The sequence below is a fragment of the Trachypithecus francoisi genome, unplaced genomic scaffold (genome assembly GCF_009764315.1).
Source record: "Trachypithecus francoisi isolate TF-2019V2 unplaced genomic scaffold, Tfra_2.0 Lachesis_group5, whole genome shotgun sequence".
Taxonomy (NCBI): Eukaryota; Metazoa; Chordata; class Mammalia; order Primates; family Cercopithecidae; genus Trachypithecus; species Trachypithecus francoisi.
In genome coordinates, this window is record NW_022681470.1 from 58,165,751 (window position 1) to 58,186,539 (window position 20,789).

A 20,789-nucleotide genomic window follows, 5' to 3' on the forward strand; every position below is an offset into this window, starting at 1 on the left:
TCCTTGCAAAGAGATGTAAAGTGAAAACAAAGCCAGAGTGGAATGGGAAGCTTATGCTGAAATAGTGCATGTAAATTTGAGGATCCACAACAGGACGGGCCACTTGTGGGGTCACAGGGCCCCTACGGCAAGAGAGCAGGAGGGTGCAGCCAGGAGTGGTGAGTGGGAGCCCTGTTCTATCTCCAGAGGGTGCCCAATGTCACCCGTCCAGAGGCCTCCCCACCTGCCTGGACATCCAGTCGCTACCACTCATCTATCCCCAGCTGAGGTCATCTTGGGCACACGCTGGTCTCCTTGTTTACTGGCTGCGTCCCCAATAGGAACAAGGGCAGGGCCCTCCCGTATTGGATTCACAGGGGAAGGGGCTGTGCTGTGGCACCCCCTGACATTTCCCCTAGCAGCCAGCCCTCACTGGGCACTCCAGGGGAAGGGGGTGCAGGCATGAAGGGCCCTGCTGAGGCTGCAGCTGCAGGAACAGGCCCCTCAGTGTCCTCCTAGGCTCTTACTCCAGGGTAGGGCCCTGCCTGGGGAAGGCTTTCAGGAGGCTCTCCTGACTCTGGGTGGGGACAGTTTTGTTTACTGGAAAAGTTCACCTATCATGGCATGAACATGTGAAAGTCCTCTGAGGTCATCTGCTTGAGATTCAGAGAAGGGAAATGGCTCAGGGTCACACCTGAGGTCTGGGCAGAGCCACAGCCGTTTAGATGTCCCGAGGCTCCAGGCAGGACTCACTCCATCCCTTGGCCCTGCCCATCCTTGTCCTCCAACTCTTAGCTGTGAAGTTGGAACACTCACAAAGCCCCAGCACTAGCAGTGGGTAGGGGGGTGCTCAGGACAGGGCCCCCAGGTCCCTGTATCCCTTACTCAGGCACAGGAGACTCACTGGCCAGAGGTGGGCCAGCCTGGGGCACTGGGACCTCTGCACAGATGGCACTTTGAGGGCCTGTCCCCTGGGGCAGATCTGCGGAGCCCTCACCCAGAGTCACAGAGCAGGGGTAGGGCTGATACCCCACACACCTGGGGAACTGGACTGATGATACCCTTAGGAGCCGTGTTAAGGGTCGTGTTCCAAAAAGACCTGGAGCTTCCCCAGGCATGCAAAGGGGGAGTGGGCAGGCGGCTCTGCACCTGGCCGCATCCCCATCTGATTCTGGGTAAAACTACAGCAGTCAATCAAGACAGAGAGTTCTAATGATTTAAATTTTTGAAAAGTTGTAAACCACAGCTTTAAGGGGTTAACAGGGCACCAGGCTGATGTTCCTAACTTGGTTGGTTCTAGATTCTCTGATGGTTCCTTCACCAAGCTCATAAGGGCCATGATGTCCGCGCATGGGGGTGGGGGCTGGAGGGGGCTTGTTGGCGAGGAGGGTAGGCCTGGCCCTGTGTGTGGCAGTTCCCCAGTCACCAAGCTAGGACTGCTGAGTGGCAAGCCACCACCTTAATGTGAGAAGAGGGGAGATGAGGAAAATGATGATCCTCCTCACACACTTCAGATGACCTCTGCTAGAAAGCAAGGCCTCTAGAGAGGAATTCGCTTTTCAGGTCTCATCAATCACTTACACCTGAGAGTGAATGAGTTTATCAGATCCTTCCTGAGAATAGGATTTTCAGAGAAAGGGGAAGTGGTTGCACACAAAAAGGCACTTAGCTCCTGGCCAGGGCAGCAGGCCAGGGAAGGGAGGGGAGAACCAAGCAGGGAGATGGGCCACAGGGAAGACGCATGGCAGCTCCTTCCCCATCTGGCCAGAGTGGGCCTTGGTGGCTGGGAGCAGGCCCCAGGGACAAAGATGGGTGGGTCCAGGCCTCAGTGAAGGGGACATCACAGACACAGAGGCACTTGCTGGGAGCAGATGAGACAGGTGACTCTGGAGTTCTTGAGGGATGCCATGCCCTGACCCTGGATGTGAGCAGGAAGGAGCAGAGGTCTCTGGGTAGGACGTAGGCCCCATAGTGCTGATGTGCGCCTGTGCTGTGCCCTGGGCAGAGGCTGGGTCCCAGCATCTGTTGCGCCTGCCGCGTGATGAGAAGTTCCCAGCCCCAAGAGGCTGGGCTGGGAAGGAACTGGCTGAGTCTTGCAAATATTTCTGACCCCAGGGGCCCTGGCCAAACAGATCCAGAGGCAAAAAGGGAACAGAGGCAATGAGAGGAAGGGGTGCTGCTGTGAGAGGCAGGGGCCTGGCATGAGGGAGGTCCCTTGAGATGAAGACTTGCAGGTCTGTCTTGGCAGGGCTTATCACACCTGTGGGGCAAAGAGCTGTTAGCACAAGGCAATGGGGTGCTCAGGGATGGAAGGGGAAGGGGGCCACTGGATAGGAAGGCATCTCTTTGCCCAAGCCCCACACCCACAATGAGTCAGAGCCCTGCAATCTTGCCAGCTGAAGGGACAGAGGCTCTGAGAGCTGCAGGCAGCAAAACCAGCTGAGGGCTCAACCTTGTTCTCACGGCTGGCTCAGACCAATCTGCATGAGCAGGGATGGGGGGCTTCTGGGTGGACTGTGCGATCGCAGGCCAATGTGTGCACACGGGGGTGATGGGGTCTCCCACAGTGCACTGTGGCCCTCTGCTGTGGGGCCAGGCCCCTCCCCACCATTCACCTCAGCGTCCAGCGAGGAGTCAGATTTCTGTCCCCACTGAGTCCTCTTGGTAGCAGATGACGCTTTCTGTGCCTCCTGATTGAGGGTATCAGGGTGGAGACCAGGGACTAAGACCAGGCTCCAAAGGGCTCGGGATCCCCCAGGCCCAGCTCCCAGCCCAGGATGTCCTTTCTCGTCCCATAAGAGAAAAGGAACCCAGACCTACCCCTCCTCTCTGCTAGAGTCTGACCCACATACCCATCCATCCCCCACTGTTTCTACTCCTGAAATGACTCATCTCCCGCTGTCCCTCCTCTGTCCCCAATCATCCCACCACAATGGTCCCACAGTAAGAGACATCAGAGAGGGCCAGGGTACCTGGGGGTCCTGATCTCCAGACTCTTGGGTCCTGCTGATCCACAGGTTGAGTCTTGATGTCACAACCCCTGAGAGCCTCAAGTTCTCCTAAAAAGAGAACCTTCCATCTCAGGGTTTGGGGCCCTTGGCAGCAGCGAGGCATGTTCAGAGGCCCTGGAATGGGATAGGACTCTCCCTCACTCCCATATGCATCCAGCATGTACCACATATACCTGGAACAGCCCCCTCCCCTTCTCCCAGGGAGCTGTGTGCCCAGCTAAGGAGATGGGCTCAGGAACGTGAATGGGAACTCAAGTGAAGGTTCTGCCAGCATTAAGCGACACATGAAAACAGTTTTCTAGCACTGCCACAGCCAAGATTTGGGTTTTGGAGATGTCAGGGCTAATCACCCTAAGGACCCTGGTGGGGCCTGAGCCCCTCACCTTCCGGCTGGAGGCTGGTTCTGCCCGGCTCTGGCCCACCAGTTCCTTCTCAAAGAGGTGACGCTTGCTGGCTACACCCACAGGAGCCACGAATAACTCAGTGCGAGGGGAACCCGGAGACTTGACAGATTCTGATCTCTGGGAACCAAGAACACCAACAGTTGACGCATGCTGAGGAGGGGCAAGGGCGATGCCCACCACTCATCCTGCCCTCCACCCCTCGGGAGAAGCCCCCACCCACCCGTATGGCTGTGTGGTATCTCTCCAGCTTCTCTCCCAACTTCACTGTGTTGGCTGGGAGCTTCATACTGGCACTGCAGGATGGAAGATGGAACAGGTGAGCCAAGTGAGACACCCAGGGATACCAGGCCTGCCCCCATGGCCTGAGAAGCAGAGCAGCCCCATCACACTTTCTCTTTGTGGCCAAGAGAAACGTGGCCCTCCATCAAACAGCAGGCTGTGTTGACTCGGCCAAGGGGAGGAACTTACAGACTCCAGAGATTTCCCTCCACTCCCGAGAAACGTCCCATTCAACAGGACATCCCCAAGATGTCCCTCCTTCCCTTCTCCTCCATACCTCGTCATTTCCACTGCAAAACACCTCCCGAAGCAGGCCCTTCCTTTCCATCTTCCCCATCACAGCAATCGCCACCTACCTGCTCTCCCGGCCTGCCATCGTGAGCTCTCCACATGGCTGCTCCTACCTCACATCTAATCCTGTCCTTCCAGCTCGGACCCCGCAGGCCTTGGCAGAGCACACAAGGCTCTAGTGATCTGGGCCCTCCCCTTCCCTCCCCCACAGTATGCCTGTGTGCTGGCCAGCTGGACACCATGCTCTTCGCTCTGCCTTTTCACAGGCTGTTCCCACTATTTAAAACGCTATTCCTCCAGTTTTATACGTGCAAACTTCCTACTAGTTCATGGAAAATCGATTGCTCCATGACACCTTCCCCAGCTCTCACAGGCTGAGCAGGTGCAGCTACTCCTGAGCTCCTAGTCCTGGGTTCATATTCCTGTGTCCCTGTCCCTCCTTGGTTGGCCAGTATGTAATGGTCTTATGTTTGAGAGAACTGCTATAGGTTCGCCGGGAGGGTGTGAGTTGCTTGAGGACAGCAGCTGTGTCATTTGTCTTTGCATTCCTCCTCCTCTGCCCCAAGCCTAGCCTAGTGTAGTAGGCTCCAGTAAATGTTCATGGGGCAGATGAATACAGCATGAGTGGATGACATTCCTAACACATAAGCACATCTGCTTCTCAGATCCTATTTCAGTTTTGCTTTTTTATTTCAAAGCATAGTCCTCAGGCTACTTGCATCAACACCACTGAGCCCAGGAATCCTTGTTAAACCTGCAGACCCACAGCCCCCCAACCAGGCCTGCTGGAGCAGGGGCTTCCCCTTCCTTACACTGTCCGTGGTCTCCCTCCCAGAAAGCCCCCTTTCCCTCTCCTAACCTCAAGGCTAAACCCTTAATCCCCTTTTGGGGCCCCACCCAAGCCCTGCCTCCTCCGAGCAGCTCTCCCTGATCCCTCCCCCTCCTTGTTCCATCTCATCCCGACTGAGTCCATCCTGTTAATCCCATCCCCCTGCCAGATCTGGAGCCCTGGGCAAGGACTGCACCTTCCTCTCATGTACCCTACCACACAGCCTGGCACAAGGGGGGCAGGTGCAGGTACTCAGAAAATAGCCTGAATATGGCCAAATAGGAAAGAACCAGAGCCTCTAGGCCGCCCACCTGCGAGTTAGGATTGTTTCTGAGTTGTCTTTCTTGGGGTTCATCTGAAATGAGAAGGAAAGGCATTGGTGTATGGGAGTCCCCGGGAAATTGGTGGCCCCCTCGAGTGAGGAGCCCCACTCTCCAGACATGTCCTCCTCCTCTTCAGACCTCCCACCCCTTCTACCAGGGGTCAACCCCCACCAAAGAAATATGTGGACAAGCCTTCATTAAAGGTCATTGTTTGTATCTGGAAGACACAGGTTCCCACCCACTAATATGGGTCAGAAGTCTTTCTTCAGGCTTCCTTCTCAGGACACCTGTAACCACCTATTTCCTATCTGCCTCCCACTGCCCATGAGCTCTGTGTGGGGGCACCAGTCACTATCAGGCCACCTCTCCAGGGCCTGGCACACATTAGAGGCGTGATACAAAATGATTGAGTGAATGACCCAGTGAACAGAAGAAATAAGAGTGAACACCAGGGCAAAGCAAGATGAGATTTCCCCAATCCACATAGTTTGTACTATTGGGACACTGGCAGAGCAGGGAGCACTAGGAGACCCTTGCTGCTGCTCTCTGTTCCTCCCCTCCGCTCCTAGACAAGTCTCCTAGGTGAGGCCAGGAACTGATGAAGGCAGGTGTGGACCTCCCTGCAGCCCAGGACCTGCCCTGCCTGTCCAGTCTTCATGCAGCCCTGGCCTTGCCCACTAGGTGGGGCTACTCATGCTTATTGGCAGCTACCTCCCAGGTCACTAACCTGCTCTTCTCTGCTGAATACAGCCTTGTCTGTTCAGGGCCACCCATGGGAATCCAAAGCCCCTCTCTATCCAGAGGACCTTCCTAACTAACCTATGGCTCCTATGTTGTAATGGATATGGGCTTCCTCCGCTTGCCCTCCACAGGCTCGCAGACCAAGGTGCCCAGCATTCTCACCCGAAAGGAGATGGTCCTGGGGCTGGAGCGTTTGAGGGAGCTGCTGTAGGTTCGCTGTGTGGGTGAGGACATATCTGCCTCTTCCTCCTTGCTGGGGATTTTCACCTGGATGGAGCAGGGGGAGTGTCACACAAGAGGTCTAGGGCCCACCAGGCCAGGGCAGCCATAGACCCCATGGCTCACCCCAGGAGCTACAGGAAGAGGGGAGAGTGGGACAGCCCTGTGCCTTCTCTCCTGCCTCCTTCATCTGTTGTGGGAGTAGCTCACGGACAAAGTCCCTTGGGGCTAGGGCACCAAGCAGAGCTTTCTAAGGGAGCTTCTAGAAGGATCTGAGGCTTCCCATTAGTCTGCCAGGGTCCTGGAGCCCAGGCCCTGGATGAGGATATGCTGGAGGGCACCAGGTGCTCCCTGCCCCATAGCTGGTGCCCCTTTAAGCTCCAGTAGCCTGCCCCATCTCAGCCTCCCTGCTCTGACCGTGGCTAGAAACAGGCAGGGAAAGAAGAGACTTCCAAGGCCAGCCTGCAGGTGGGAGGATGGAGGGAGCCAGGGAACCAGGGACTACCTGGGTGGGACTGGCTGGCAGGGCCAGCCAGGTGGCAGAGTAGAAGGGTGGGAGGGACAGGACACTGCCAACCTGGAGTGTGACGGGTGGAAGACGGGAGGCCACAGTCGGAGGCTCTGAAGCCCCCTGCTCTGTCAAGGAGGGCAGGTTCTTCCCAGGGAGGGCCCTTCCTCTTTGCTCCTTGGTGGTGGCTGGGCTTCCTCCAGAGGCTGGCAGCTCCTGTGCCAGGGGCTGCTCTGAGGCTGTGGCCCTCTTTGGGGCCGGCTTGGCATCTGCAGTTGGGCTCTTCTCTGAGGCCAGTGCCTTCTCGAAGATGGATGCTTTCTCAGACACCAGCCTCCTTCCTGAGCCCAGTGCCATCCCTGGGGCTGGCGACTTCTCGGAGACACTGGTTTTTTCTAGAACAGACTTCTTCTCTGAGCTGTTTCTTTTCTCTGACACTATCTTCTCTGATAGGGATGTCTTCTCTGAGGCCAGCACCTTCTCGGAGATGGAGATTTTCTCGGAGACCAGACTCTTTTCAGGCGCCGTCTTCTCTGGCATGGATGATTTCTCCAAGACTGGGGACTTCTCTGGAACCCCTTTCTTCCTCCCTCCTGGCTCCCTGCCCGTCAAGCTCTCCTCCTCCAGGGCCCAAGGGCCCCGCTGTTCCTGACTCAGTCTCCGGCGAGGTGGGATTTCCAGTTCCTTCTTGGGGACTAGGGGTTGCTGTGTGGCCTGCCCAGGGCTCAAGCTGTCCCTCCCCTCCTCTGCCTCCAGCCTCTCCCGGATGGGGGCCTGTGCAGCCTCCACCACCTGCCGCCTCTGCTTCCGCTCCTGCCGTGTTCTGAGGATGGTCTGGATGTCCTCACCCTCATCTTTGAAGGCTGGGGGCAGTGGCTTGGGCACTTCTGCTTCTTCCATGCTCGGTAGTCTGAGTCAGAAGATGGGAGACAGAATCAGAGGATAGAGGTGGAAGAGACCCTAAGTATACCTAACCCAATGGAGATGCTGCCAGGGCTACCAAGGAGGAGGTGAGGAAGTCAGGCCCTGGCCTCCCCGGTTCACCACCACGTTTATCCACTCGATATATTGCACTTCCAAGGTATCATCTGAACAAAGCACTCTATGTTTTTTAAAAAGTTTATAAATTCCTATGAAGTCCAATGACTCCATGTTCAGACATAGTCAACGGACCCTGAATAACTACTTTAATATGGGCCAGAGCCTGTGCAGGGCATTGGGGATCAAAAGGAATAAGCACAGTCGCGCCCCTTAGATCTTAGATCAAGACTAAAGATGTCCACGGATTTGTTCAAGGTCACACAGCTAATTGGTGGGGGAGCTGGGAGCAGAACCTAAGGCTTCTGATGCACCGTTCCACACTCCTGTCAGTCTTGTGGGTACAGCCGAGACTAGGTGACAGCCACAGGTACTTGTGCAGCCAAGCTCTGGACATCCTCCAGAGTCTGGGGCTAGGCAAGGCTAGGGGCTGGGGGAGGGAAGGGGAGAGGGAAAGGGGGAGGAGGGAGGGGGGAGGGGAGGGGAGGAGAGATCAACACAGACCTGTTCTCCCTTCTCGGGGGACCCGAAGAAACAAAAGCAACATGAGAGGACTGTCCAAAACCCTTAGCACCTGGCCTCCAGCAAAAGGAGATTCTTTTCCTTCCTTACCACCCTGCTCTCCATGTGCTTTTAGGCAAGTTAGCTTACTGTCTGAGCCTCAGTTTTCAAATCTGCAAATTGGGCTTGTTAGGAAGCAAAATGAGACTCATGAGGGTGCCCAGCACAGTCCTGGCACATAGGTGGCATTCAGTAAATCCCAGGCTCTTCCCCACCTCATAAGCCCAAAATCTAGATGGCAAAACTAGCCCCAGGGTTCTTCTCCTCAGAAGTAAATTATAGGCCGGGAGCAGTGGTTCACACCTGTAATCCCAGCACTTTGGGAGGCTGAGGCAGGTGGATCATCTGAGGTCAGGAGTTCAAGACCAGCCTGGTCAACATGGTGAAACCCCATCTCTACTAAAAATACAAAAATTAGCCAGGCGTGGTGGCAGGTGCCTTTAATCCCAGCTACTTGGGAGGCTGAGGCAGGATAGTAGCTTGAACCTGGAAGGTGGAGGTTGCAGTGAGCCAAGATTGTGCCACTGCACTCCAGCCTGGGTGACAGAACGAGACTCCATCTCAAAAAAAAAAAGGCAGCCAGGTATGGTGGCTCATGCCTGTAATCCCAACACTTTGGGAGGCCAACGTGGGCAGATCATGAGTTCAAGAGATTGAGATCATCCTGGCCAACATGGTGAAACCCCATTTCTACTAAAAATACAAAAATTAGCTGGGCATGGTGGTGCACACCTGTAGTCCCAGCTACTGGGGAGGCTGAGGCAGGATAATTGCTTGAACTAGGGAGGCGGAGGTTGCAGTGAGCCGAGATCACACCACTGCACTCCAGCCTAGCAACAGAGCAAGACTTACTCTAAAAAAAAAAAAAAAAATTTAAATTAAAAAAAATGAATTAGTAAATTAAATTATAGAGGGTCAGGGTTAGAGGGAGGCAGCCTGGATAATGGAAGGAGGTGGGAGCTTGACAGATCTGGATGGACATTCTGGCCCTGCCCCTCTTAAGGTACATGATCTCAGCAAGTCACCTAAGTACTCTTCAACCCTGTTTCTCCACCTGTAAAATGGGATAACAATACCTCTCTCCCAGGGATATTGTGAGAATTACGTGAGCTATGGCCATAAAATGTCCAGCACAGTATTGGTTCATGGATGGTCAACAAAAAGTAGCAAGCATTGTTTTTTTTGTTGTTGTTTTTTTTTTTTTTTTTTTTTTTGAGACGGAGTCTTGCTCTGTCGCCCGGGCTGGAGTGCAGTGGCGCGATCTCGGCTCACTGCAAGCTCCGTCTCCCGGGTTTACGCCATTCTCCTGCCTCAGCCTCCCGAGTAGCTGGGACTACAGGCGCCCGCCATCTCGCCCGGCTAGTTTTTTGCATTTTTTAGTAGAGACGGGGTTTCACCGTGTAGACCAGGATGGTCTCGATCTCCTGATCTCGTGATCCACCCGTCTCGGCCTCCCAAAGTGCTGGGATTACAGGCTTGAGCCACCGCGCCCGGCCTGCAAGCATTGTTATGAAGAGGACAGAAGCTGGCAGGACTGAGCCTGAGGAAGGTGGGGAACTTGAAGTTCATCATCACACCCTTCAGCCTCATTTCCTGGACCCCAACTCCCTGAGGAGACTGAACATGCTGCACTTAGTCTGAGGCAGCCAGTCCATCCCCATCAATCAGGATAGAAACCTGAGCACCTACCTCTCAGAAGCAGAGGTCTGCCGGTCTCCATTCTGGCTGAGCCTGGGAGCCTCATCATCCATCGTGGAGCTCAGGTTGCGGTGCCGCCGCCTGCGCTCGCGCTCCTGCTCCTCCTCATCCTCCAGAGTCCACTGTCGGGCAAGGCTGGGGGAGGGGAGGAGAGGGTCAGCACAGCTGGGGAAACCCAGGACCCTCCCGAGGCAGGCTCCTGTAGGGCTGGGAGAAGAGATCAAATGCCCTCTAGGCCTGCACTGGCTACAAGTGGCTCAGAAGCGCTTGAAACGTGGCTGGTATGAACTGAGGCATGCTGTGTGAAATGCACGCTGAGTCTTGAAGACCAGAGAAAGGTCTCATTAAGAACTGTGTACATTGGCCAGGCGCAGTGGCTCATGCCTGTGATCCTAGCACTTTGAGAGGCTGAGACAGGTGGACTGCCTGCACTCAGGAGTTCGAGATCAGCTTGGGTAACATGGCAAAAACTCATCTCTACTAAAAATACAAAAAAAAAAAAATTAGCCAGGCATGGTGGCGCACACCTGTAGTCCTAGCTACTGAGGAGGTTGAGGCATGAGAATCACTTGAACCCAGAAGGCAGAGGTTGCAGTGAGCTGAGATTGTGTCACTGCACTCCAGCCTGGGTGACACAAGAAGACTGTCTCAAAAAAGGGGGAAAAAAAAAAAGGAAAAATTGTGTATATTGATTGTGTGTTGAAATGGCAATATTGTGGATATATTGGGGTAAATGAACTGTAGTATTAAAATTAATTTTGTTTTTTCCTTTTTTTGAAACAGGGTCTCACTCTGTTGCTCAGAATGGAGTGCAGCGGCGTGATCACAGCTCACTGCAGCCCCGACCTCCTAGGCTCAAGTGATCCTCCCACCTCAGCCTCCCGAGTAGCTGGGACTACAGGTGTGCATCACTACACCTGGTTAATTTTTAAATTTTTGTAGAAATGAGGTCTCGGGGCCGGGCGCGGTGGCTCAAGCCTGTAATCCCAGCACTTTGGGAGGCCGAGACGGGCGGATCACGAGGTCAGGAGATCGAGACCATCCTGGCTAATACGGTGAAACCCTGTCTCTACTTTAAAATACAAAAAACTAGCCGGGCGACGAGGCGGGTGCCTGTAGTCCCAGCTACTCGGGAGGCTGAGGCAGGAGAATGGCGTGAACCCGGGAGGCGGAGCTTGCAGTGAGCTGAGATCCGGCCACTGCACTCCAGCCTGGGTGGCAGAGCAAGACTCCGTCTCAAACAAAAAAAAAAGAAATGAGGTCTCACAATGTTGCTCAGGCTGGTCCTAGACTCCTGGGCTCAAGCAATCCTCCCACCTTGGCCTCCCAAAGTGCTGGGATTACAGGCGTGAGCCACTGTGCTGGGCTCCTTTTTACTTTTTTTTAATGTGACTACTCAAAAACTTAACATTTTAGACCGGGCGTGGTGGCTCACACCTGTAATCTCAGCACTTTGGGAGGCTGAGGAGGGTGGGTCACCCAAGATCAAGACTTAGTGAAACTCTGTCTCTACTAAAAATACAAAAAAAAACAAAAAAATTAGCGGGTGTTGTGGCGCATGCCTGTAATCCCAGCTATTCGGGAGGCTGAGGCCAGAGAATCGCTTGAACCTGGGAGGTAGAGGTTGCAGTGAGCCGAGATAGTGCCATTGCACTCTAGCCTGGGCAAGAGTGAAACTCCGTCTTAAAAAAAAACTTAACATTTTAAATGTAGTTCAAATTATACATCTATTAAATTCCTACTAAAGCTGCAGGGCTTTGGATTAGACCGGGGTTTCTCCAGCTCAGCACTGTTGACATTTTGGCCAGACAATTCCATGTCGGGGGCTGTTCTGGATCACAGGATGTTTAGCAGCATCCCTAGTCTCTACCTGCTGGGTGCCAGTAGTACATTCCCCAGCTGGGACAACCAACGTGTTTCCTGACATTGCCAAATGTCCCCTGGGGGGCAAAGTCACGCCAGATAGGAACCACTGGGTTGACCTGTACTCTGGACCCAAGGATGGGAATGGGGGGCCTCCGTCCCTGGGGGTGACCAGGAACGTGGAAGGGCGAGCTTGGTCCTGCCTGAAGGAAACAGATGGACTTGCCAAGTGCCTTTCTCTTTTTGGTCCTGGGATTCTTAGGTAATACCCATCAGTGGACAGTCATGGAGGTATTTCCTCAGTTACTCAATTCCCCATGGAATTTCTTAGCTTTTTGGGAAGGGAAGACTTACAAACAAAACCACTTACACCTGGAAAAAACTCCAGTATTGCCTTCCTTTCACTTTCCCAGGGGCTCCTGGAGCCTTCCTCACCTATCAGATGGAAAGAGCTTCATGGAAAGAGTTGAGCCACGGAGCTCCACAGAGTTGGATGAAAATCCAGACAACTTTCACTTCTTCGGGGAGCAAGGGGACACCACACCCTACTTTTGGTTCCTGCCCCAGTCATCCTTCATTCATGGGGCCAAGCAGGCATTCTATAGTCAGTCAGCCAACCCCACCAGTCTATCCATCTACTACTGACCCACACACCCATGTACTCAGCCACCCACCTGTTTCCACCATCTTTATCCACCTGCCCTACCTACCACCTCCCACCAGCCCATCTTCCATCCAACCCACCCCTTCCAATCCAACCAAAGAGCAAATGAAAACTGAGTGACTGTGACAGGAGAGTACCATGTCAGGAACTGTGTGGGGGTCACAGAACATGGCAGGGTCTCTGCCCTGGAGATATTGACAATCCAGTGAAAAAGAGAAGTGTGTCCACCACTAACTCCCCCAACCAAAGTGCAGAAGTTGTTCTGCACAGTGAGAGAACAAATGCTATAGGCCAAGATTATCAGAAAAGGCTCATGGAAGAGATGAACCTGGGCTGCATCTCAGTGAGGCTGGCAGTCCAGGCAGAGGGAAGGTACCCGGGTTCAGGGTTTGCTGGGGGTGGGAAGCTGGGGGGGGTGTGAGCAGGGAAGTACCAGGCTGTGAAAGTCAGATAGAGGAGCCCTTCCGGGCACCTCCCTGTGGCTCCCCCTGCATTGTCTGCAAATCAGGTTAAAAGGTTCTAGAAACGGCCTCTGTCTTCCCTTCCAGAGTTATAGCAATGACTGCAAGGCCTCCCCTTGCCACTGCCAGATGCCCAACTCTTTACCCTTTGCTGTCCCAGCCTCTCCTGCTGCCCAGCCCTAGTTCCCACTGAGCCTCTCTCCTCTGCAGGGAGACTTTGGTAAGGCAAGGTCAGGTGATCTGGTTTCTAGTCCTCCTGCCCTTGGGCAAGTCACTTCCTTCTCTCTTCCTTTGTTTTCCCTCCTAAAATGAGAAAATGAACCACATGACTGCTCCGATTTTTTTCTAGGTCCAGCATCCCCCGGATTGAGCCAATATTCATGAAAAAATTACTTTTGAGGACCTATTATGTGCCAGGCATGGTTCCAGGGGCTGGGAACAGCCGGGAATGAGACCGACAGTCTTCCCCTTGACGGAGCACATTTCCAGCATGGGGGAGTCAGATCATGAACAAGGAAATGAGCCCATAAACAAAATGACACCAGCTAAGTGTCACTAGGACAAGGGAACAAAGTAAGTGACATGAGAGAAGGTGGCTGGGTGGGGAAGCCCCCTCGGAGAGACCTGGTTCATGAGAAGTAGGCAGCAGAGCTGGATCTGGCAGCCAGTGTTCCAGAAGGAGGATCCAGCCAGTGCAGAGCCCACATGTGAGGAGCTGGGTATTCAGGGGAAGACGGGAAGCCAGGGCCAGAGTGGCCCTCAGGGAAGTTGGAGAGGGAGGCAAGGCCAGAGCAGAGGGCCTTGAAGACCAGGGAAAGGACTTGGGTTTTAGTCCAGGTGTGCTGGAGAGCCCTGGAGAGTGGTACACAAAGAAAGAACATGATGGGATCGCTGTATTTTTAATCTCTCTGGCTGCTGTATGAAAAAAGAAAAAATTGAAAAGGCTAGGGGAGAGGGGAAACAGGGGTCAGAAGGCACCTGCAATCCCATAGGCAAGAACTAGAACTATGGTGGCTTGAACTGGGGTGATGACAGAAAATATGGGGGGAAAGTGACAGATTTGGGACATGTTCTGAAGATATAGCCACCAGGGTTGGCGTTGGATTGGATGTTGGGTGGGAGGAGGGGGAGGAAAAGAGAAAAATCAAGAACTGCTAGATTTTGGGCCCGAGTTATTTCTGGAGCTGCCATTAATAACATGAGAAAGACTAGGGGAGGAAGGAGTGTGGTGGGCTGTTGGGTGGTAGTCGGGAGGGACAAGGAGGAGATGAAGAGCTGTGCTTCTGGTTTGCTCCAAGGGAGAAGACACCAATGAAAAAGCAAAGATGAAGACGCTGCAGCCAGGGAGCTCAAAGGAAACCAAAGGAGGGTGCTGGCATGAACAGGGGAGTAAAGGCCTCAGTCAGATGCTGCTGCGAGGGGAACGAGACCAGGACGGAATTGTGAGCACAGAGGCACCAGGTACCACAGGAATAGCAGATGCCAGGACTGTGCCAGAGCCTGAGCAGGCTGGCAGGGGTAAATGGAAACCAAAAAAGGAATTAGTGAGTAGCAACAACTCTTTTGAGAAGCAAATAGCATGGGACAGTAGTGGCCGGGCACAGTGGCTCACGCCTGTAATCCTAGCACTTTGAGAGGCTGAGGCAGGTGGATCACCTGAGGTCAGGAGTTCGAGACCTGCCTGGCCAATATGGCGAAACCCTGTCTCTACTAAAAATACAAAAATTAGCCAGGCATGGTGGTAGGCGCCTGTAATCCCAGCTTCTCAGGAGGCTGAGGCAGGAAAATGGCTAGAACCCAGGAGGTAGAGGTTGCAGTGAGCTAAGATCATGCTGCTGTACTCCAGCCTGGACAACACAGCAAGATTCCATCAAAAAAAAAAGAGGGGGGGTGGACAGTAGCTAGAGGAGGATGTGGGCTGAAAGAATACTTTAAGGTATAAGTTACATAAATGTACAGATCTTAAGTTTTGCTTCTTTTTTTTTTTTTTTTTTTTGGATGAGCAAACAAAGGAGAGAGTGGAGAAGGTCTTAGAGGGTTGAAAAGAGTGTGACTGGCTGGGCATGGTGGCTCACACCTGTAATCCCAGCATTTTGGGAGGCCAAGGTGGGAGGATTACTTGAACCCAGGAGTTTGAGACCACCTTGGGCAACGAAGCGAGACCCCTGTCTCTATATAAGAAAAGAGCGATTGAGTTGTCCTGCAGTGAGAGAAACAACCGCAGGATAGGGTGTCTTTCATGTCTAGTGCCCAGCACGGCGCCTGGCACCAGCAGGTGCTGACAAATGTGGAAGAGCAAGTAAGTGTCAATTTCAGGAGTGCTGGGCTCTCCTCCTCCCTACAAATTACAAAACCTCTGCCTGGATGCCAAGGCACACAAAGAGGGAACAAAGCCCACTCCTCCCCCAAAGGCAATCTGCCCGGCTGTCTGCCCAGGGAAGGTGAGTGCCTGCCCATCACCCCAAAGGGAAAGGAGGTGCCTTTGGAGAACCTTCCAGACCCCCCCAATTCTGCCAGCAGCGCAGCTCTTCCTGGTGAGAACCTCAACCCCTCCTCTGGCAGTCACACCTCTACTTCCTCAGGGGAGATGGAGAGGAGCCCAAATCAAACTTTCCCCCTATGACCTTGGCCACGGAACTTAAACAAGATTCCCCTGGGCCTCTGCATGACTCCCGTGAGCTCTGGGTATTTGTAGATTGAACATTCATCATTCCTTCATCCTTCATTCACTACACACAAACAGATGCTCTCTTATGAGGCAGGTTCCAAAGTCCCACCTCTCCTCGGTTTTCTTATTCAGACTTAGAAACGCCAGTTTCTGCTGGCTTACATGTGAGGCCACATCTCCAGCTCCCTCCTCTGGATGCACCCCGTCCCTTATCCACAGCCTGGAAACAGCTCTTGCCCTCCAAAGCTGAGGGATCCAAACACTGGGGAAAGTGACCCACAAAGCCCAGAATGCCTCTCCCCTGACCACACCCATAGCTAGCTGAGCTGGAGCCTCCAGGATTCCTAGGTCTTGAGCCACCCAGCTCCCACATGCCACCCTCAGCCCTTGGGGAAGTGGCCAATTTGTTTATCCTCCTGTGGGGCCCTGGATGGTGCATGAGCACTCAGGGCCTGGTCTCCTGGTGGGTCTCCATGGCTGAGCTGCAGGACTCAGAACCCAGGGATCTTTGAGTGTCCCCAAGCTTTACACTAAGACCCCACAGCTCACCCAAGGTGACATGGCCACCATCCCTGCTGCTTGGCAATCATGGGGCTGCCTTCAACCCTGACATCTGGCAAAACAGGAATCCCTACAGCAGCACCACCCCACCGTGGGGAGAAATGTTATCTCGGATAAGCACAAATCATGAGGGAGGGAGGGACGGGCAAAGGCCAGTCCCCAGGAGGGGACTCCGTGGGTACAGTTGTTGAAACCCCAGTAATAAATAAAAAATTGAGGGCTCAAAACAGTGTTGGGCACTTGTTGAACATGGTGAATACGAATAAATCCATAACTAAAGGAATAAGGGTGGAAGTGAGCACACTCGTGGAAGTGCTTACTCTAACACCAGTTACTGTTCTAATACCCCTGGCATTCATCTTTATAACAGCCACTGGGTGTGGTGGCTCACGCCTGTAATCCCAGCACTTCAGGAGGCCAAGGCGGGCAGATCACTTGAGGCCAGGAGTTCAAGACCAGCCTGGCCAACATGGTGAAACCCCATCTCTACTAAAAATAGAAAAAAAAAAAAATAGCTGGGTATGGTGGCGCACACCTGTAATCCCAGCCATTCAGAAGACTGAGGCATGAGAATCACTTAGAACCCAGGAAGCAGAGGTTGTAGTGAGCCGAGAACGTGCCACTGCACCCCAGCCTGGGTGACAGAGCGAGACTCTGTCCATCTCGTATATAAAGAAACGGAGGCTCAAAAGAGTTAACAACTGTCCCAGGATTGCACAGCTAATAAAAACAAGAAACCAAGATTTAAACATAGGTCAGCCTCTCAAAAGCACCTACCCTTAACCACTATACCAAGTGTCAGAAAAGGATGTCCAGGGAGGGCCGGCCCTAACCCAGAGTGAGCTTAACAGCTGAACCCTCAGAGGAGGGAACAGAGGCCCAAGAGGGCATCTAAAGGTGTGGTATTCCCCACCCCAGGACAGGTTGGGGCCCAGGGCAAAGCCTGGGAGGGCAGAGGTTTGGGGAAACCCCATGGCCCATGCAACATTGATCTTCAAACCCCAGAGCAAGGCCCAGGGTGAAACCTGCAGGCCCCAACAGCTGGGGAGGCTCAGCTGCTCCTACTAGCTGAGGCCACAGCACCAGCCAGCTGCCCACCACTCCTTCCCTCTCGACAACCCTTTCCCCAACCTCCTGGCCTTCATTTGGGGACACACATCCCTCTCAGTGTCTCCACGTAATGCTAATGCTGCTATCCTCCTCCCCACTCCAGACTTCAACTCCATCCTTTGGAGATGGGGTCCTCTTTTTCTCTTAAATAATTCTAAAGGACATTCTGCCCTGTTACTCACTAGGGAGTTTGTTTTGACCTCTCACCTGGGAATTTTCTTCCTGAAGTCTAACTTCCAGCTATTCTGCAGCAACTGATGGCAGGGATTTAAGTGAAGTGGTTAAAAGTCATGTTTAGCAGTAGAACCCATCTTCCCAAATTGAATCAGACAGAAGCCCATTATACAACAGATCAAGGCTCAGCTGCTCTGCTTAAAGCTGGGAGAGGGTGAGAAGGCTGCCCCAGATGCATTTTGTGGAACCCTGGGGCTCAAGGAGCATAATTTGAAAATCTTGGGGGCTGGGGATAGGGAAGGGAGGACAGAGGAGGGATGGGAGAGCATGCCCATGACCTTGGCCAGTCTCCTGAACCTGAGCAGGGCAGGCCTTAAGCTCCCATTCTGCATGGTCACTGTAGGGGGTAACTCAGGTCTCTTCCAGCCCCAAAGGTCTAGAGAGAGGTGTCAGGAGAACCCAGGGCAGCAACTGGAAGTAGGAGGGCGGCTCAAGGCCCAGGCAGGGAAATGATTAACCACTGGCTGTTCAGTCCCAGGCATTCTCAGATCAACCCCTCACCCCCTGCAGACAGGCCTGGCCCAGCCTCACTGGTCACCAGGCCAGTCCAGGGAGAAAAGGACAAGGCCTCTGACCAGGGCACCCAGCCAGCCAGCTCACCACAGCCCCCCCATCCCATCCCAGGGCTGGAGGACTTGAATTTCTGCTCTATGCCAAGGATGGGCTGCAGGCTGGCCCCCAGCTACCCACCCACCTCTCCATCCACCTCCCCACCTGGGACCATGCTGTCACACCCTAGCACGGTCCTCCCCAGCCCAGGAGGCTCCGTTGACAGTGACTCACAGCCCTTTCCTGCCTGCCCGCTGAGGCTTGTTCACCCAGGGAGCGGTCCTCTGTTCCAGGTGCCTCATCAGGGTGACTGTTGGCAGCAGCTGCGTCTGCCCACGGGGCTCTATGAGGGCTGGGACCAGGCAGGGAGGGCAGGCCAGGGGCCCCTGTGGCAGGACTGGTTCCCCAGAGCTTCCCTGGCACTTACCCTGGACATCTTGTGGGAACCTGGCTGTACCCACACGAGTCCGTGTCCATCTGAGCAGTGGACAAGCTTAGGCCAGACCTTGCTCCCATTTTCAAAGTTCCAGTGCCCCAGCTGCCTCCCCACACACAACCCCATGCATATCCAGGCATGTTTTCAGACACAAAATCACATATATCCCACCAGACTATGAACTTCTGAAGGAGTGTCTGGTTTGTATTTTTAACCCAATGCACAATACTGAGGTCTTCAATAAACAGTTCAACTGAACATATGCAGACTGACAAGCTCAAGACTCAGCAACCTTAAGAACCAACTCCACACGCAGATGTCTCATCTCTTCATAGGCCATAAACACACTTGTCCACAAGTACGCCACACACACAAGCATACATTCATAGGCACAGGTAGGCCCACATCTAGAAGCAAAGACACTCCCACATCAACCCCCAGGCACACTGACCCACATGCAAAGTCCAAGACCTTGACTCCTCAGCCGCACCCTCAGCACAGACCTTCCTCTGTAGCAGCCTGGGTTTCTTTTCCAGAGCACTGAGTTCCCTCCATTCGTGGGGCTTACCTTTTCCCCTCTCTAGAGCCCATGGGCTGCCCACAGTGCTTCAGGGCACTGTGAGGTCTTGAGGGTCTGGGGAGGTGGCCCCCCACTCCCAGTCCCAGGCGATGAGCTGCTATGGAGAGGCTAAGCCTGAGACAATGAGGTAGTTCTGGAGCCCTTAAGGGAGGGCGGGAGCAGGGTAGAGGACATACTAGAGCACTGGAAAAACCTGTGAAAGATGCCTTGATGGGGAAAGCCTGCAGGACCCAAACGGCTGGAGGGTGCTGGTCTGCACCTGGCAGAAATAGCCCTGGCTCAGGAAAGGGCAAAACCCAAATGCCCACCTGGGAGGAGCCAAGATGCTAATGTCTACCTGGCTAGAAAGGGATCAAAAGAGCAGGCTCCAGCTCTGGGCTATTCAGGAGCCTCAGTTTCCTTAGGGACAAGATGCCGGAGGGGGGTGCCCAGTGGAGGAATGAGGTGAAAATGCTCACAGGGGGCCTTCTTGGGAGAGGTGCAGGGTTGCTCCAAGAGAAGTCAGTAGAGGTCACCAATCTCCATGAGGGGTGCCACCTTCTGAACACCCACCTTCCCCAGGCCTCTGGGACCCTGATAGGATTCCAGTAGGCAGGGAAAGGATGCCTCATCCCCTGACCCTTTAGGAGACCAATGTACAAATATTGCAGCAGCACAGATGAGGATGGACACTATCTTAAGGTTCCCAGCCCAGATGCCACCCCAAAATGCCACGCTGAGATTTTTAGCCTCCTTAGTGGGAGATGGGTCTGCTTCCCTCCAGTCCTCTTCACTGACCCCTCCAAGACGGCTCTCCCTGCTCCTCCGCCTCCCAAGAGGGGCTGTGGGACACCTCCCAGGGGTCCTCTCCCCCGGAGACACACGGGGGCAATGAGGGAGACTTCTCTCAGGAATGAGGCTTGGAGGTTACTCCTGAACACCTCCACAATCCCCCAAAACCTTCCTTCCCGCTTCCACCTTCCACAGGGAGGCCATACCCCAGGGGGCGTCCAGGCTGGGGACCAGCCTTCCCCCAAGTACCCTGTGTGGGACCTCAGGCCCCGATGGGAGAAGACCTACCCTGTAACCTCAGGGTCCCCGAGTTTGGCCCCAATCCTGTCTCCCGCGAGTCGCAGCAAGACCAGGGTCCAGCCTTGGTGTCAGGGTCCCAGGCGGGGAGGAGGCCGGTTCCCGGGGAGAGAAGACCCAAAAGCTCCCCGCCGACCCCGCGCCCCTCCTGGCTCCCTCGGGCGCTCACCTGGACAGCGCGGACCAGTCCTTCCTGCTGACAGCCATGCTGCAGGAGCCCCGCGTGGCCGCCCGCGCCCGGCCGGCCGCCGCCTCACCTGGCGCCCCTCCCCCGCCCGCCCAGGTGGGGTCACATGGCCGCTTATCTCACCCCCGCGCGCCCCGGCCGCGCTCCGATTTGCCGACCCGGGAGCGGCCTCTGGGGTGTGGGCGTCCCAGACAAAGCCGCATTGATCGCAGCCCAGGCCGGCCGGGCCGCGAGGCCGCAAGCGCTGGGTGGACCGTCGGACGGATCGCGGGACCGACCGACGGACGCCCGGGGCCGGCGTGGGGCTGGTCGGCTGCCCGGGGCGAGGGCGGGAGACTTCCTGCTCAGAACCAGTCCGACCAGCTTGGCGCTGGGCCGCCTCCCTGCGCTGTGTCGCGGCCCGGGTGCCGGGGAGCTGGGCTGGGGGCGGGGACCCCTGCCGGGAACCCGACTTAGCCCGGAGAAGCTCAAGAGCAAGAAGCCGAGCGGAAAAGTTAGCGCAGGTACTGTAATCTCGGAGCTCCCGC

At 54.6% G+C, this 20,789-nt stretch overlaps 1 protein-coding gene across 2 annotated transcripts; it reads right to left on the reverse strand.

Moving 5' to 3' along the window:
• Nucleotides 1–1,181: 1,181 nt before the first annotated feature.
• LAD1 (ladinin 1) lies at nucleotides 1,182–20,579 on the reverse strand. Of its 2 annotated transcripts, none has more exons than XM_033200718.1 (10): nucleotides 20,067–20,209; nucleotides 9,873–10,016; nucleotides 6,654–7,494; nucleotides 6,020–6,124; nucleotides 5,105–5,148; nucleotides 3,615–3,687; nucleotides 3,374–3,511; nucleotides 2,952–3,038; nucleotides 2,595–2,669; nucleotides 1,182–2,239 (listed from the first exon to the last, which is right to left on the reverse strand). In XM_033200718.1, exons 2-10 carry the CDS (start codon nucleotides 9,932–9,934, stop codon nucleotides 2,234–2,236), a joined length of 1,431 nt encoding a protein of 476 aa, XP_033056609.1. In that variant the 5' UTR covers nucleotides 9,935–10,016; nucleotides 20,067–20,209; the 3' UTR covers nucleotides 1,182–2,233. The 2 variants fall into 2 exon arrangements, with proteins under 2 accessions (XP_033056609.1, XP_033056608.1); XM_033200717.1 differs by lacking the exon at nucleotides 20,067–20,209 and adding an exon at nucleotides 20,245–20,579 and having other exon boundaries at nucleotides 1,193–2,239.
• Nucleotides 20,580–20,789: the final 210 nt, after the last annotated feature.